Source organism: Sprattus sprattus (assembly GCF_963457725.1).
Source record: "Sprattus sprattus genome assembly, chromosome: 8".
Taxonomy (NCBI): Eukaryota; Metazoa; Chordata; class Actinopteri; order Clupeiformes; family Clupeidae; genus Sprattus; species Sprattus sprattus.
Window position 1 is genome coordinate 26,704,689 of NC_137927.1, and position 15,909 is coordinate 26,720,597.

A 15,909-nucleotide genomic window follows, 5' to 3' on the forward strand; every position below is an offset into this window, starting at 1 on the left:
ATGGAGCCAATATAGAATTGGGAAAGTCTGTCTTTAGGTTGAATAAAAGAATAATGTAGGTACTCACTAGTAAGAAGGGAAGCAGGTGCCCATGTCATTTTAGAATACCATTGAATCTGGCAGTAAGCCTTTCTGTGGCATTGTCTTTGCATGTGTAATATGTGTGTGTGTGTGTGTGTGTGTGTGTGTGTGTGTGTGTGTGTGTGTGTGTGTGTGTGTGTGTGTGTCTGTGTGTCTGTGTGTCTGTGTGTCTGTGAGTGTGTGTCTGTGAGTGTGTGTCTGTGAGTGTGTGTGTGTGAGTGTGTGTCTGTGAGTGTGTGTCTGTGAGTGTGTGTCTGTGAGTGTGTGTGTGTGAGTGTGTGTGTGTGTGTGAGTGTGTGTTTGTGTGTGTGTGTGTGTGTGAGTGTGTGTCTGAAAGAGAGTGTGGCTGGCTACTGTACGCACCGAGAACATTGCCTGAGGGTACCTGTTCCAGCTCCTCCAGCTCCCGGCCCATCAGCAGGTACAGGTTGTCCAGGCTGCAGCACACCAGGTGGGGCACAGGGGGCAGGGCATCGGCTGCCGAGCTGCCCTCTGGCAACTGCCCCACAGAGACAGAAGATAGACAGACACACACACACACACACACACACACACACACACACACACACACACACAGACAGAGGCACACACACACACAGATTAGAATCCCACCACAAACCAAACCAAAAGCGATACCAGCTTCCAGTAAGTCTTCCCCTCACTGCCTCACTGCCTCATCAGCTTGTTTTACCCCCGCCAATAAAAGAGTGAGAGCCCTGGGGGGTGGGGAGGGGGGGGGGGAGGGACAGGACGGAGGGCGAGAGGAAAGGAAAAGACGCTTTTTTTGACAGCCCACTATTAATCAGTGATGACGCATCCACCACTACAGCAGCCCTTCAGCCTCCTCCACCTCCTCCAGCAGAGCACAGAGGAGGAGAAAAAGAGGAGGAAGAGGCTGGCTGACGGATAGTCCAGTGACAAAGTCATTTCTTTTCTGGGCAGCGTCCAGTCAGGCACTCATATTTCTGCCCAACGTGAGGCACCGACTCGGCCTCCTGGGAGAGCACGGCGATTCTTCATCACCCAGGGTTCAGCTCTCACGGCAGGGGCGCAACAATGCCACCGGCTGGCTGTCAGGTACCCAGGTACCCCGCATTTCTGAGAAGAGAGGCTCGGGAGCTAAAATGAGGTTTCATTTGTCCCTCTTAAATACAGTAACTTCGTACGAGTGAAATAAACATTAACAGGCTTCTAGAGAATAACTCCAGGAGGTACCAAAATTAGCTTATTCTGAACGAAGGAGGGTAAAAAATGTTAAATGGTTAACTAATGAGGGATAATGTAACGTCTTGTGTTTCTAAAGGTCCAGGTGATTAAACCCGCAAGCATGTCAGCCATGTTAAAACCTGTTACAACTAAACTACCTTAGAAAGCTTTTCTCATTGTCTAACATTACATTCAATAACTGAATCCCCAAATCCAACTTGTTTCCTTTTGAGCAGTACGAGCTCCAGCGGCATGACCTGCTGCTCAGGGAAGCTCGAGGGGGAGTGTGTGTGTGCGTACCGTCCTCAGTGCCTGCGCCGGGTCGTACTTGGGGCCGAGCACAAAGACGCGCTGGCCTCGGCGGACCCTGCCACTGTAGACTCTGGCGAAGGCCACAAAGTGCTCTCTGCCCTCCTCCTCCGCGGCGCCGGTGGCGCTCAGGTCCAGCGCCTCCATCTGGGTCGACGGGTCACCACCTCCTGCAGGAGGGAGAGAGGGAGGGAACGAGGGATGGAGAAAGTTAAAACAGATGAGAGCACAGGCTCAGAGGAGAGGGGCTTAGACCTAGAGAAAGGGTTGTTGAAGGCTTTAGGGAAGTTATAAGCATTGCAACGGAGACACAAATTATTTCATATATCTAGACAGAGACAGACAGACAGACACAGAGACAGACAGACAGACAGACAGACAGACAGACAGACAGACAGACAGACAGACAGACAGACAGACAGACAGACAGACAGACAGACAGACAGACAGACAGACAGACAGACAGACAGACAGACAGACAGACAGACAGACAGACAGACAGACAGACAGACAGACAGACAGACAGACAGACAGACAGACAGACACACACACACACACACACACACACACACACACACACACACACACACACACACACACACACACACACAAAACAAATGCATGCAGTCACACTTCCTTTCACTCCTTCCAACAGACACAACCATTTACTGTTGTTGATGGCACTTTTTAATGGTGCCATTTTCTCAAGTGGGCTGTGAAGTGCTAATGTTATGAGTAGGAGTAGACTACTGTTAAATGTCTTTCTCAACAAAAGGGACTCTTCTCAGAGAAAACGGAGGAGACACAACAGATTAGCAGATACAACACTACTTTCAACACAGTCAGTAAGTGCTGTACAGTCACAGCCACCAGAACAAAAATCACACGAATGACCCGGAATGATCTTAGATACATTCTATCCAACAATTTGGTATTAAATGGCATGAACACTTTTCACACAGCCCTTGAAAAAAAAAAAAAAAAAAACAACACTTGTCAAGCTCCTAAAAGGGCTTGAGTTTGAAAGTCAGAGACACCGGCTAGGACGCAATAGCGCTCACAGCCACTCTTCAGATGATGGAGGGTTTTACGGTGCAATTATTGGGGCATGGACCGCCCTTTATGAACCCTGTGCTCCATATCAGCATCTGTGTGCGCTGCACCTCATCAAAATCTTTATGCCACTCTGTCAGCATGTGTATGGGGGGGTGGCTTGTGGTGCTTGACTATTTGTACTGTTATTGTGCTATATGCTGTTGTTGTGTTATATGTTGTTCTTGTGCTATATGTTGTTATTGTTGTGCTATATGCTGTTGTTGTGTTATATGTTGTTGTTGTGCTATATGTTGTTGTTGTGCTATATGTTGTTGTTGTGTTATATGTTGTTGTTGTGTTATATGTTGTTGTTGTGTTATATGTTGTTGTTGTGCTATATGTTGTTGTTGTGCTATATGTTGTTGTTGTGCTTTATGCTGTTGTTGTGTTATATGTTGCTGTTGTGCTTTATGCTGTTGTTGTGTTATATGTTGTTGTTGTGTTATATGTTGTTGTTGTGCTTTATGCTGTTGTTGTGTTATATGCTGTTGTTGTGCTATATGCTGTTGTTGTGTTATATGTTGTTGTTGTGCTTTATGCTGTTGTTGTGTTATATGCTGTTGTTGTGTTATATGTTGTTGTTGTGCTTTATGCTGTTGTTGTGTTATATGTTGTTGTTGTGCTATATGTTGTTGTTGTGTTATATGTTGCTGTTGTGTTATATGTTGTCCCCCGTCACACCAACAGGAGCAGCGCTCCAAATTTAGTTGTATGCGAATACAATGACAATAAAGGCTTTTCTGTTCTATTCATTTCTATTCTATTCTTATGAACTGACTGGAGGGTTTCTGGGTAGTGGGGGAGGTGGGGTCTGTGTGTGTGTGTGTGTGTGTGTGTGTGTGTGTGTGTGTGTGTGTGTGTGGGCGTGAAGATGGAGACGAGACAAAGGAAAGAAACCAAGATAGGAGTCAGTAAGGCAATGAGAGAGAGAGAAAGAGAGAGAGAGAGAAGATAAAGAAGAATACAAAAGTGAGAAGAGAGTAGAGAAAGAGGTAGAGTGGAAGAGAGATGGAACAGGGGTAGAGAGCTCGGGAGATGGGCACAAAGATAAGAGGTGTAGAGTGAGAGAGGGGGGGGGGGGGGGGGAGAGGTGGGCAGTGTGAAGTGTGAGTGAGTGAGATGGAGAGTGGGAGAGAGACAGAGAGAGAGAGGGGGAGAGAGATGGATAGAGAGGGGGGAGAGAGGGAGAGAGAGGGGGGGAGAGGGGTAGAGAGAGAGAGAAGGAGAGAGAGAGAGAGGGAGGGAGAGAGGGAGCGGGAGATAGAGGGAGGGAGAGAGGGAGAGAGAGAGAGAGAGATGCCTGAATGTCCTTGCCTGTAACGCTCTCCCCAGCAGACGGAGCTGTGTGTGGAATGGCACCAGCGTGGGCAGACTCTGGGCTTTCTGCACCCTGATTGGCTGCCAGCCTCTCAGCATGTCTCTGTCTGGCCAGCTCTCTGCGCTGAGCAATCTCCTCCTGTGTCAATGGCCTGGACGAAATAAAGAGAGAGAGAGAGAGAGAGAGAGAGAGTGGGAGAGAGAGAGAGAGAGAGAAGTGCACAGCAGTGTGTCATTAAAGCTCACTCAAACACTCACACAGTCAACTGCAGAGCAGATCTGGAAGGAGAAAAAAAAAGAGAAAGAAAAAAACCATCAGCAACAAAAGATGACGGGAGGCACATGAAAATGACTCCAAGGCCGTGTCCATTTACCACTCTTACTTTCCTTCTCTGACCATGTCTCTACCTCTTCTCCCTCCCTTCCCTCTCTATCGCTCTGAAGACTCACGCCGTCTCTCTGCATCAGTATCGACTGTGCAGTTGCTCTGGTGATGCATGCGCTACGGCGGTTCAAAAATAAGACATTTTACTTGGCGTGCTGCGTGGGAGTATGAATAACAACATTTCGGGAATGTGTCATAATTGATACGAATCCAACTTAATTTGGGGCATGGGTTCATCAACGATTGAGAGAGAAAAAATGAGACCCCATAGCAGGATAATGATCCAGAATAATACGATAATGAGGTGAATTTGTAATTACAGTTAACCAGGCATTTTTGAGAGCACTGGTTTAAACACAGGCTTCACATTCTTGGGCACACACACACACACTTGGACACATTTCAGTGTGAGCAGCATCTGTTTGTGTGTGTCTCTGTAGATGCCATACTTGGAGAAGTAAGACGTTCTAGCGAACGCAGCCGCTGTGTATGGCAGGAATGTGTTTGGACGACTACCGTGAGGCAAAGCGCTCGTGAACCCACAGTTCCCATCCCATGGTCTTTCACTGTTATCACACCCGTTACTGGTATCACTGCTGATGTGGTTTCTTTCTTTCACTGTTCAAATGCGTCAGTGCTTAGCGGGTAAGAAATATAACATCCTATAAAAAAAAAAACACCACCACTGTTACCCTCTGAGAGTTGGATTTGCCCAGTGTGTGACGACTGGGTCACCAGACACAAAAGGTTCTCACTGCCCTGGTGCTTCTGTTGAGGGAGATCCAGAGACCGAGTAGGCCTCTTGAGTGAATCCACACAAGTCACCAGGATTTGAGCATCTTAAAACTCCTCTCATGAAAACAGTTGCTACTGTTGGCTGCGGTCACTCTCAATCTAAAACCGTTTCTAGACACATACACATGTACATACTCGTTCTTAATTGCACTGTGACAAACCATAGATATTTAGCTAGATTCCATTCCGTCTGGAGCTGGACAATGGAGTCTTGGTGTTAACATAATAAAAGGGACCATTTCAGTTAGATTAATGGCATGCCATAAAACCTGCACTTGGCAGCATCCTGTCTACAGAACAGGTACCCAAAATAACTGATATGCTTTCATGTGACAAATAGCATTCCAAGGTCTATTCATACGATTGTGCAGAAACACGGCAGAATTACAACAGTAAGAGTTAAAAAAGTAGGAATCCTAATCTGTGAATCATTCAGCCCAGAAACTTCAACAAAATAAAACATTTTACTGTTTGAGGCTATAAAAAGGACAGTTTTATGGTAGGACATTACAAATCTCATGATTGCTTTGTGGAAAAATGTCTCACACTCTAGCTAATACTTTTTTGTGTTTGGTAATGAGCTTGACAGACTCTCCCTGTTGTAAACAATTATGTTTATGGTCATTCAGCTACAGATATATATAGATCAAGTTATCACCTCTCACCCCAAGACACATTTACAGTTAGGGGGGGTGACTAAACCACGTTTGTGTTTTGGGATCACGTAACGGTCATAAAGCAAACTAGAACTAAACACGCGAGAACATGGCCAATTTGCCAAATCCCAACGGCAGTCTGATTTCCTAACATGGTCCTGTGGTTGTGGTCGTGCCGCACTGAGGTTTTGTAACTGCGAACACCACACATATCGCTACCTTATGTCCGTTCGGTGTCCGATTTTTCTCCTGGTGTTTGTTCGTAGCGCTCTGAAAAGAAATACTAACAATAATAACGAATTGATAAACGACAAGAGGTCAAGTCCTGCAATTACGGCAGACATGCGCTCTGGGGGCCAAGCTGGAACAACACAATTACTCAGGACCCGGTTGTTGCAAATCCATGCCACATGTGGCGTTCGAAACCTCACACAGGAGTGTCATTGTGGTAAGTGAAGTGTATGCTTGAAAGTGGCCACAATGAGCGCAGCCATGGCACGGGGTGGCCGAGGGCCCCTCCAACAGTGTCGACACATCCTAAGCCCCATAATAACAAAGTGGCGGCTGAAAATAGGGCCCAGCCGGTTGCTCTGTCAACACAACTAGTTATGATCGTGGCTGGAAACGGCCACGCTGAAAACATGATTACACCTCGGCCGTGCGTAAATTACGAGGACATAAAAGATGCCAGTGATGCAAGACCTAAAGAGAAACACACACATCCCGAAATAAAAAGGACTGAATGGCCACTCAATGCAGGGACTCTAAACTTTAGGAATTCTATTAGCTACTTTCCAGCCATAAATTGTGAACTAAAGTAACTGCGCTGTGAATCTGAAAACACTTTCCTCTCTATACCAAAACGACCATTAACCCAAGAGTGAATCTCTTTTTGGTTTCCATCATCTCTCAAAATGATGATGGAAGTATATATAACTCCTTAACACTTCCATTCTGACATGCCATACCTCCAAGCTCTTAGTGTTCCAGTATGACTGGACTTCAGTGGAATCAGAGCGTTTTCCCCTTGAGTTCCAATCTGTCACTTAATGACAGTAATGTGAACAGCATGAGTTTGTTTTATGACCCTCACTGCAGTGGTTATGAAGTAATGGGTTCTGAAGCTTTAAGCAAGGCTTTTAAACCCACAAGTTTTTTTTTTTTTTTCGTACCTAGCAGGAAAAAGACGAGGGGAAAAATGAAAAGATGTATCGATACTAAAGCTGTCAACAACACACACTTCATAGGTTTTTTACCAGGGCAAAGATTTTGATTGTAGATACTTTCCGCTTTAGACAAAGATCACATGCTACCCTTGGACCGTCAGGCTAGAGAAATCACGTCATTCATGTGACAAAAAAAAAACGGCTAATGGAATTTTTTCCTCATAGGATCAAAACCATATCTGTTCTATTTTCTACAGCTTAAGCGTAATATAACCATACAAAAAATGTTAATGACCCATTTAAAATATGTTAACATTATCCCATATCGTCACATATATTGGCTTTAAAAGACCTGTTAACTTGACAAACATATTCCTTCAAATTATGGCCAAGACAGATACCACATGTCGTGCTGAATCGCTCCAGCCTGTGTGTGACAAACATGCTTTCCTTCATTCCCAACATGCTGTGGTCGTTCCAGACCCCACAGACACATTCACTGATGCTCCTCTGTGCTGTTGGTAAGACCTTGAGACTGCTGTTGTCGGGGTCGCGGGGGTTTGGTGTGTAGTCAGCATGCCTAGTCTGCCTCACAACCACTGCGAGGCATTGATGAAACTCAGACTATGTTATCAACCAATCAGCAAAGAGGACTCCTTGGTGCCATGTACTGGTGCGTAGCCTAAGAGAGGTTACCCCACACACTCCTGAGGAGCTGTGTGATTATCCTTCCATGGCGACCCAAACTCACCATCGCTATGGCAACTGCACACATAACTGCGGCTGTCTTGAATGATGCAAGTGCCCCCTCGATATGGAGGGCTGAAATGGCATTTGGCTTTGGTTAGTGGTCGTTTACTTCTGAGTAACACTTAAGATGTAGATCATTTTTTTTCTCTCTTACTGTGTGACAAACCGTGAACATAACATTATCCAACTTAACAACAATCCCATGATTAACAACATGCAGTCTAAACACAATCCGCAACATCAACAAATTATTAAATAAACCTTAAACTTTCGTACCATGGAGATTACATACATGGTCTTATTTTAGTGGTGGCATTCCAGCAACAGCAGGAAGTATTTCAGCAAAGAAAAGACGCTCTCGTCATAATGACTTTAATCCACTAAACTCTGAGTGCTAATGGTTTTACATTGACTCACTTCTGTGCACATACAGTAAGTTCTGGGTCATATTAAGTAATGCTGCTATAATATGCAGGGCTGGAAGTCTTCCTTAAAAAAATGTAGGTCAAATGAGAGGTGTGTGTGTGTGTGTGTGTGTGTGTTGGGGGGGGGGGGGGGGGGGGGCAGCTGTGAAATAATTCAACAGCACATCATTCCATTCAAATAAAACGCATCAAACATAATTGTAGGGAGCAAAGAATTATGAATGGACCTATCTTCTGCTGTTCTAAAGAGTGTTACGTCCACATGTGTTGTGTTCTTTGTTTGTCACTTTCTTACCCTTTTCTGTAGCTCTGGAGAGATTTTCAACCCCTTCCCTGCCATCCCACAATGACAGCAGATGCAAAGGTTCAACAAACAGCTCAAGAGTATGGGGTATGTCAACATGCAGCATCTCTGCACGCTGCTCCTCCAGTAAATACACACAGTACACATGAACCCTGCTGGGATCAGTTCATTAAAAATGTATACTGAAACACACAAGCACCACACACACACACACACACACACACACACACACACACACACACACACACACACACACACACACACACACGACACACACACACAAACACGACACACACACAGACACACAGACACAGATACACACACACACACACACACACACACACACACACACACACAGTCACAGACGCACTCACGCACACACGCACAACCGCACACACACAAACGCGCACACACACACACACACAGACACACACACACACACACTAAGGCTTACATCTGCAACAAGCTCTTGGCCCGGTTGTTGAGCTGTTATGTGGGGGTAGAGTTTATGTCTATGTGATTGTGTGTGCGCGTGTGTAGTATGACATCCGACAGCAGGTGGCAGCACCTAGGCAGGTGAGATGCTAAACCTCATTAAAGATGCTCCTCTACAGAGGTGGGCCTGCATCACAAGGAGGACGGCACCCGCCAAACACATCTCCTCTCCCTCCTTCTCCTCCTCCTCCTCCTCCTCCTCTTCTTCTTCTTCCTGACAGCTTGTCTCTCTCTCTCTCTCTCTCTCTCTCTCTCTCTCTCTCTCTCTCTCTCTCTCTCTCTCTCTCTTCTCTCTCTCTCTCTCTCTCTCTCTCTCTCTCTCTCTCTTTTCCCTTCACTCTCTCTCTCTCCCCCTGCCACACAGCTAATGGCAGACCCTTGCAATTATGGCTTGGTTGCCTGACAGGAAAAGTGGCTGGCTGGTGGAATTCTGTGGGTTTCTGCACGCTCCGAAGACCTGAGGAAGCTGTGGAGGCTGGAGATCAGCTCAGGCCAGGGGGAGCGCTCGGGCGTTTACGCAAGGCTGCTTGGAGCTGGCAGCAGCAGCATCGGCGGCGGAGAAAAAGGGGGGGTGAGGACCGGGAAACCAGTTCCAAAGGGATTGGAGGAGAAATGACAAAAACAAATAAAAAAGGACCTGGTCCTGTTCACTCAAGTGGACTGTCACCTTCACTATCTGAGGTCTTGCCAAGTAATGAGGGAATTAGTGGTCATGGAAAGAAATATGATCGGAACAGTAATCAAGTTCAAAAATAAAACCCTGATTTGAGGAAACTGCATAATGTGGAGCAGAATAAATAACAATATATGACCGCTGGGAGTGAACTCATAACGCAGTCATAACATGCCTCATCTTCTCCTCACGGAACAGAGTGACCCGACCATACCAAAGTCGCACCAACCCAGGGGTTAGAGATCAGGCTGCTTAAAACAACAACAATATAAGACTCGATAGAACATTCCAAACCTAAGGAAACCATTATGGATATCTAATTACCGCAACCATTTGTAACATTTAAAGAGTACAATTCCAACTTTGCTTTGTAGTGTTTTCTAGACTATTCTAAATCTAGCCTAATCTTAACCATTACCAGTGGTGAGGGGCCATTGGAGTAGCTTGCCTACTTGTTGGAACTTGAATACTGTACAAGAAGAGGCCTCCACCAATCTCCCCTTCCCCATTACACATGTTCCACAGGCCAGGCAATTAAACCAATGCAGAGAGAGCCTTAATGGCTGCCGCCCATCCTCTCAGCTTCCTGTGGCCATCTGCTTTCAATGACGGAACTCGGTGTGCCACTGTCACCCTTGCCTTTCAAGTCAGAAGCAACCATTTTGGATCCTTAATCACATTAGCATGTCGCAGTTTCACCCACGTCCGACACAGCCACTGACAGCTGTGTGATTTATGAGGCAGATACAGTAAGCGGCGCTCATTTTAAAAATGTATGCGTGTTTCCCCTAGAAAAGCAGGCTAATCCTCAGCTATATCAATCCATCATGTGGGATGCATCATGCCCTGGAGCCTGCTGTTTAGGTCCATTTGCTTTGATGGGGATAAAATGGAAAACAGGCGATTAAGGAAAACACGGACGGCCACAGACAGGTACTGTCTGGCAGAGCTGGAGATGTCGCACTCTTTACAGCGGGACGCAGAGGAAACAGCTTCCTGTGAAAAACAGTAAGCCCCTTCGTCGGAGAATAGGGCACTTCAGCACGTCCCGCTGAGCAAAGACCCGAATTATTTACTTTTAAATCAGCTCGACATGTTCCGAGAGACTGTTAGCATCCACCCACTGGCTTTCGCTGAGAGAAATGGTGTCTTTCAAAAGGGAGAGGGATGTGAGAAACCACAGGTCCAACCCCAGGCCCTTATTTTCTCAACACGGTGGTTCTGCAGAACAAAGGCGTTCTTCTGTCGGGCCGTACCCTGGCTGTGGGTCAGCAGTACGCTGAGTAAACCCGCCGAGTGCTCCATCTAGTGTCTGCCCTCCTCCAGACCCTCACCATGACTCATGCCTGACTAGGAGGGGGGAGGGAGGGAGGGAGGGGGGAGGGAGGGGGGGGGGTTGAGGGAGGGGGGGGGGGGTTGAGGGAGGGGGGGGAGTAAATGCAAGCAAGAGTGTCTTCTCAAGAGATGTGTTTTGCTCCCAATCTCAGCCAGAACTACTGAGCCTTCACCTTCAGTCCAGGAAATACTTTTAGTGTGTGTCTTTGGCTTTGTTCTGCATTACAGCATATTAAATGTGTTTTGCTAGTTCTAAAAACAACTAGCATGTACATGCACCTTGTCTCTACAGTAGAGCTGTTTTCTAGTAAACATGACAACCAATACCAGCAAAAGGGTCACTGCCGACTGCTCAGCCAGTCATCTGACTGCAGATTTTTATTAATATTAAACTTTTCATTTCTGTACTTTTACAAGTTTACTCTTTATCTTAGTCATATTGAAAATGTACTATAATATTACACTGTACATAATACTACAAATAGTTCATTTGTCGAAGACCTTGGTCTTCATACTTTGATAAGCACACAAGTAAGTGAACTTTGAGGAAATAATAAGTAATTTAGCTGTAGCTGGTGGGTCAGATTAACGTATTGGAGACACCGCTAATAAAACTCTGACCTTTCGGTGGGCTAAGAAATCTTTAGTTGTAACGCCTGTTTAGCGTGAGATTACGGACCTAGAATTACCCCTGCCATTATCATATCTCATTATTTCCATCATCCTCCCCCCGGCAAACCGATCCTGGATCAAAGCTCCTGAGTGACTCAGTGTGTGTTGGCCAGTGTGGCGGCGGAGGGAGAGGGGCAGCTGGCTGGGAGGATGTGTGTGTAGGTAATGTGCATAAATGTGTGTGTGTGAGATAGATCGATAGATAGATAGATAGATAGAGAGAGAGAAAGAGAGAGAGAATGTGTGTGTGTGTGTGTGTTAGCATAGACATACTGAACGTATTGCTGGAGAGAGACTGTGTGTGTGTGTGTGTGTGTGTGTGTGTGTGTGTGTGTGTGTGTGGACAGAGAAAGGGAGTGCTGGGAGGGCCGATGGTGCCCGGAGCCGGAGCTGGGCCTGGAGGGGAGCGTCTGATGTGGCGAGAGCCGGACCCGGCCTCACAGGCCCCTTGGCCAGCCACACATGCTCCAGCACCTGCTGCAGATCAAAGGCCACTCGCTCCCTTTAAAACATCAGGGAAGAGCTCCAACAGCACGAGCACACGCGGCTGCACCGCACAACCAGCTGCACCTGCACCTGCACCCACTCAGCTGCTCCACTGACACGTCCCATGCATGGAGACGCATGGAGGCATTCATGCGCACGCATGGTCATACACTCATAATTGCAAACATATCTCACACACATACAGAAATACTGCATGACTATGCAAGCTTATATAGCACACACACACACACACACACACACACACACACACACACACACACACACACACACACACACACACACACACACACACACACACACACACATAAACTGAACAGGCCTTGTTTGAAGGAAGGATTTCATGGAGTACAAATGTAAATAAGCACAGAGTGAGACTGACGAAAGTAAATGAGGTGTGTTGTTATGGGGGCCAGTGTGCAGAGAGACGGGGCTGCTAAAGTGAGAGAGGTGTGGGAACTGAATGCAACAGGAGGGGAAGACAAGAGTCCAAGACCATAATGATGGAGTCATCCCTCTCTAGTGCCGGCGGTCCCGGATCGGTCACGTACCTCTGCTTGTTCTGTGGCAGCGACTTTGAATCCACGGCGAACATCTTCGATACGAACACAATGACCGGGGCCGTGTCTTCATTCGAGCACTCCAGGAAAGCTTTCAAGGACGGAGGATGAAGAAGAAAAAAAAAGAAAAGAAAAGAGATGAGAAGGGGGAGAAAAAAAAGGAAAACACGGTGAAGAAATCAAACAGAATGAAACCACGGCGTTCTCTGAGCTTTTTTTTTAGGCATGCGGAGGAGCATGCAAAACATTTTGCCTCCGCGGCTGATTCTGTGACTGCTGCCCAGCGTGAGTACTGGTCAGCGGATGGGAATATTAACGTGAGCCTCTGAGCACATGGAGGTGAATCAGTTATAAACCCAAATGAATGTCATAAAGAGGGGAAATAATACATTGGATGCCAGTTCAAATAGAGCACTGGCGCTCCTGCCAACGATGCAGCCAGCCAGCCAGCTAACATGAGCTACAGGGTGCTGCCGTCAAAACTAAGCACAGGGCTGAGCCGAGACCGCGGGCAGGGTAGGGAAAGAACAGATGGGAGTCAGGGGTGAGAGAAGGCTCTGGTGGATGAATCTTGAGTACTTTGGAAAGATGCAGTGCCTGCCAATATCGCAACCTATGGCCAGATCCCCGAGTGGCCTCGGTGGATGGAATTTCGCACGGGGGTCTAATGAAATAAAAAGGCTAAAGGAAACATAAATACCGTCATAAAAGTCCAACATGACACGAGGCCTGCGCCTTAAGGTTATGAAAATGCTGGTCAGAGCACCCCCCCCCCCCCCCAACACCCCCTCTCTCTATTCAGCAAAGATCAAACAGCCTCCCTCACACAGGTGTTGGATACCAATCCAACCTCCTGCTGGAAGCAGCCAAAGAAAATCACTCTGGGTGAATTCTATAACGACGATGCTATCCAGGCTACGCACATTCCTCACGAGCACATCACCGCACCACACTGTGTTAACCCAAGGATGTGTGTGTGTGTGTGTGTGTATGTGTGTATCTGTGACGTGGAGCGGTCAGGAGGTTCACCTCTCTTGAGCTCCTGGGTCGTCTCGGGCAGCGAGTCGAAGCGGCGCACCCCCACGCTCATCAGCTTCTCCACGCGCTCCGCCGTCATGTCCAGTGGGCTGGGCAGCTTCTCACACACCATGGCTGAGGGGAACTGTTAAGGAGCTTCCACCAGGAGCCACGGCCACAACACTTACCACGGAAAGGAGAAGAGACACGTGCAGTCTAACCAAAATAACATGGACACAGATAGCCCTAGTTATACAGCCAGCTGTGTTATATTGTGGTTATGACCATAACAGCATTTCTCTGCATATATATATACAGTACCAGTCAAAAGTTTGGACACACCTTCTAATTTAGATAGATAACACTTTATTTGTTTAGTACATCATACCATATGTGTTCTTTCGTAGTTTAAGTGTTCAATGTAAAAAATAATAAAAGTAAAGAAAACACTTGTAAAATGTAAGGTGTGTTCAGACTTTTGAGTGGTACTGTCTATAAACAAACATAATATATACATTAAATATATATATACAATATACATAACATATACAACACATAATATATACATTAAATATATATTATACATAACATATACAACATACATATCTATTGAATGTTAACAAGGCAAAGCACAATGACTAACAGGTATTGGCCCCATATGGAACAGCTTAATGGGGTGACTCATGGCAGAGGAAGGATACAGAGCACAGCCTCGGACACGGGGAGCCACTGACTACAGACGGCGGTCAGGAGCACTTTGGGGTCGGAGTGGCGGAGGTCACGAGCAGCCACCTTCACCCCCAATGAGGCCACCATCTTGTCCACCTTCTCCTTATCTCTGTGAACACACTGATGAAGTCAGGGCACGGTGACGGCGTCCCAGAAGAAGGCAAACAAATGAGGCTCTGAGTGACATATTACAGGCCGTTAATAACGCACCTTCTCGTGATGACAGCGTCGTACAAACTCCAGATGTTGTCAAGGACAAGCTGTACAAAAAGAGGCTTTTTCCCCTTGGACTGTGAAAGGAGACAGAAGAAAGACTTCAACGTCCAGCGCAGCTGTTCAAACAGACTCAGTCAACATACATCATATTACAGGGCTGCGAAACCCAAGAAAAGCGATATCTTGTGTGTGTCAATAAAACGACAAATGCCAATCACATTGAGTCTCCATAACCACACGTGTGTTAAAGCCAAAGCCCACAGTCTGGGGTTTCTTGTTCTTTCAGACAGCTGGACAATAATTGCTGATGGAAAATGGCTGGTATTTCTATAGCCAGTACTTCTTTAGTCAGTCAAGCCCTCAAAAGCACTTTACCAGTTAAAGGGTACTGACCTCGCTCACAGCAGAGGCAGCAGTTCAACAGAATCAAGCCTGTGCACTGGGAGCATTTAGGGGCCGAGCGTCTAGGACTAGAGTCTAATGGAAAGACGCTCGGACATGAGGGCAATGGAAACTGGGGACTTACTGGGAGCTCTCCTATTACTGGTTCCTCATTCTACCTCCTCATCCATAACTGCCTACACACCCAGCACATAAATCCGTCTCAGGGTCGCTCCTCCGTGCGAGTCCCACACCAAAACTCATTGTGAGCGGCCGGAGGTCAAGCGCTTGGCAGTGGCGAGCCATGAACGCTGCCGCGGCACTGACCGATTGGTTTCCGGGGGGCACGTGGCAACCTCACAACCCACTCGCCCAGTCATTACTGTACAATTCTACCAGGCGTGCGAATGTGGTCGTGTTTATTCTGGAAACTTGTTTGTGTCTCGCACGCCGCTGCCTCTGGAGGCTTTGACACCCCCTGAAATCCAATACACAATGAAAGCTAATAATGCATGTAAGGTATCTCATTATAACTCTGGCTCCGTTATAAAACAAGGAGATCTAAAAAAGCAGCCCTGACTAAAATAGGCAGCTCTTGCATATCCATTACAGGGACACGTTAACGCAGATGTTCAGCCATGCGAGGAACGGCACATCAAGGTCCATTATGCCCTGGTTGTGGAGATGGGGAAGGCCTCTCCTGTCAGGAGAGCTCTCCCACCTAACCCGCTGTCTGTAGGCTCAGACTGAGGGTGGGGATGCAGTGGAGCGGTGGAGAGGAGAGGAGCGTGTGTGTGTGTGTGTGTGTGTGTGTGTGTGTATGTGTGTGTGTGTGTAT

The 15,909-nt window shown here is 46.8% G+C and overlaps 1 protein-coding gene across 1 annotated transcript in view; it reads right to left on the reverse strand.

The window, feature by feature from the left end:
- efl1 (elongation factor like GTPase 1) overlaps positions 1 to 15,909 on the reverse strand; it is a 70,598-nt gene that overhangs the window by 50,084 nt on the left and 4,605 nt on the right. Inside the window, 7 exon segments of the mRNA XM_080843906.1 lie at positions 445 to 580; positions 1,588 to 1,766; positions 4,006 to 4,160; positions 12,720 to 12,819; positions 13,758 to 13,880; positions 14,447 to 14,583; positions 14,685 to 14,764. Coding sequence (XP_080700032.1) covers positions 445 to 580; positions 1,588 to 1,766; positions 4,006 to 4,160; positions 12,720 to 12,819; positions 13,758 to 13,880; positions 14,447 to 14,583; positions 14,685 to 14,764 — 910 coding nt within the window.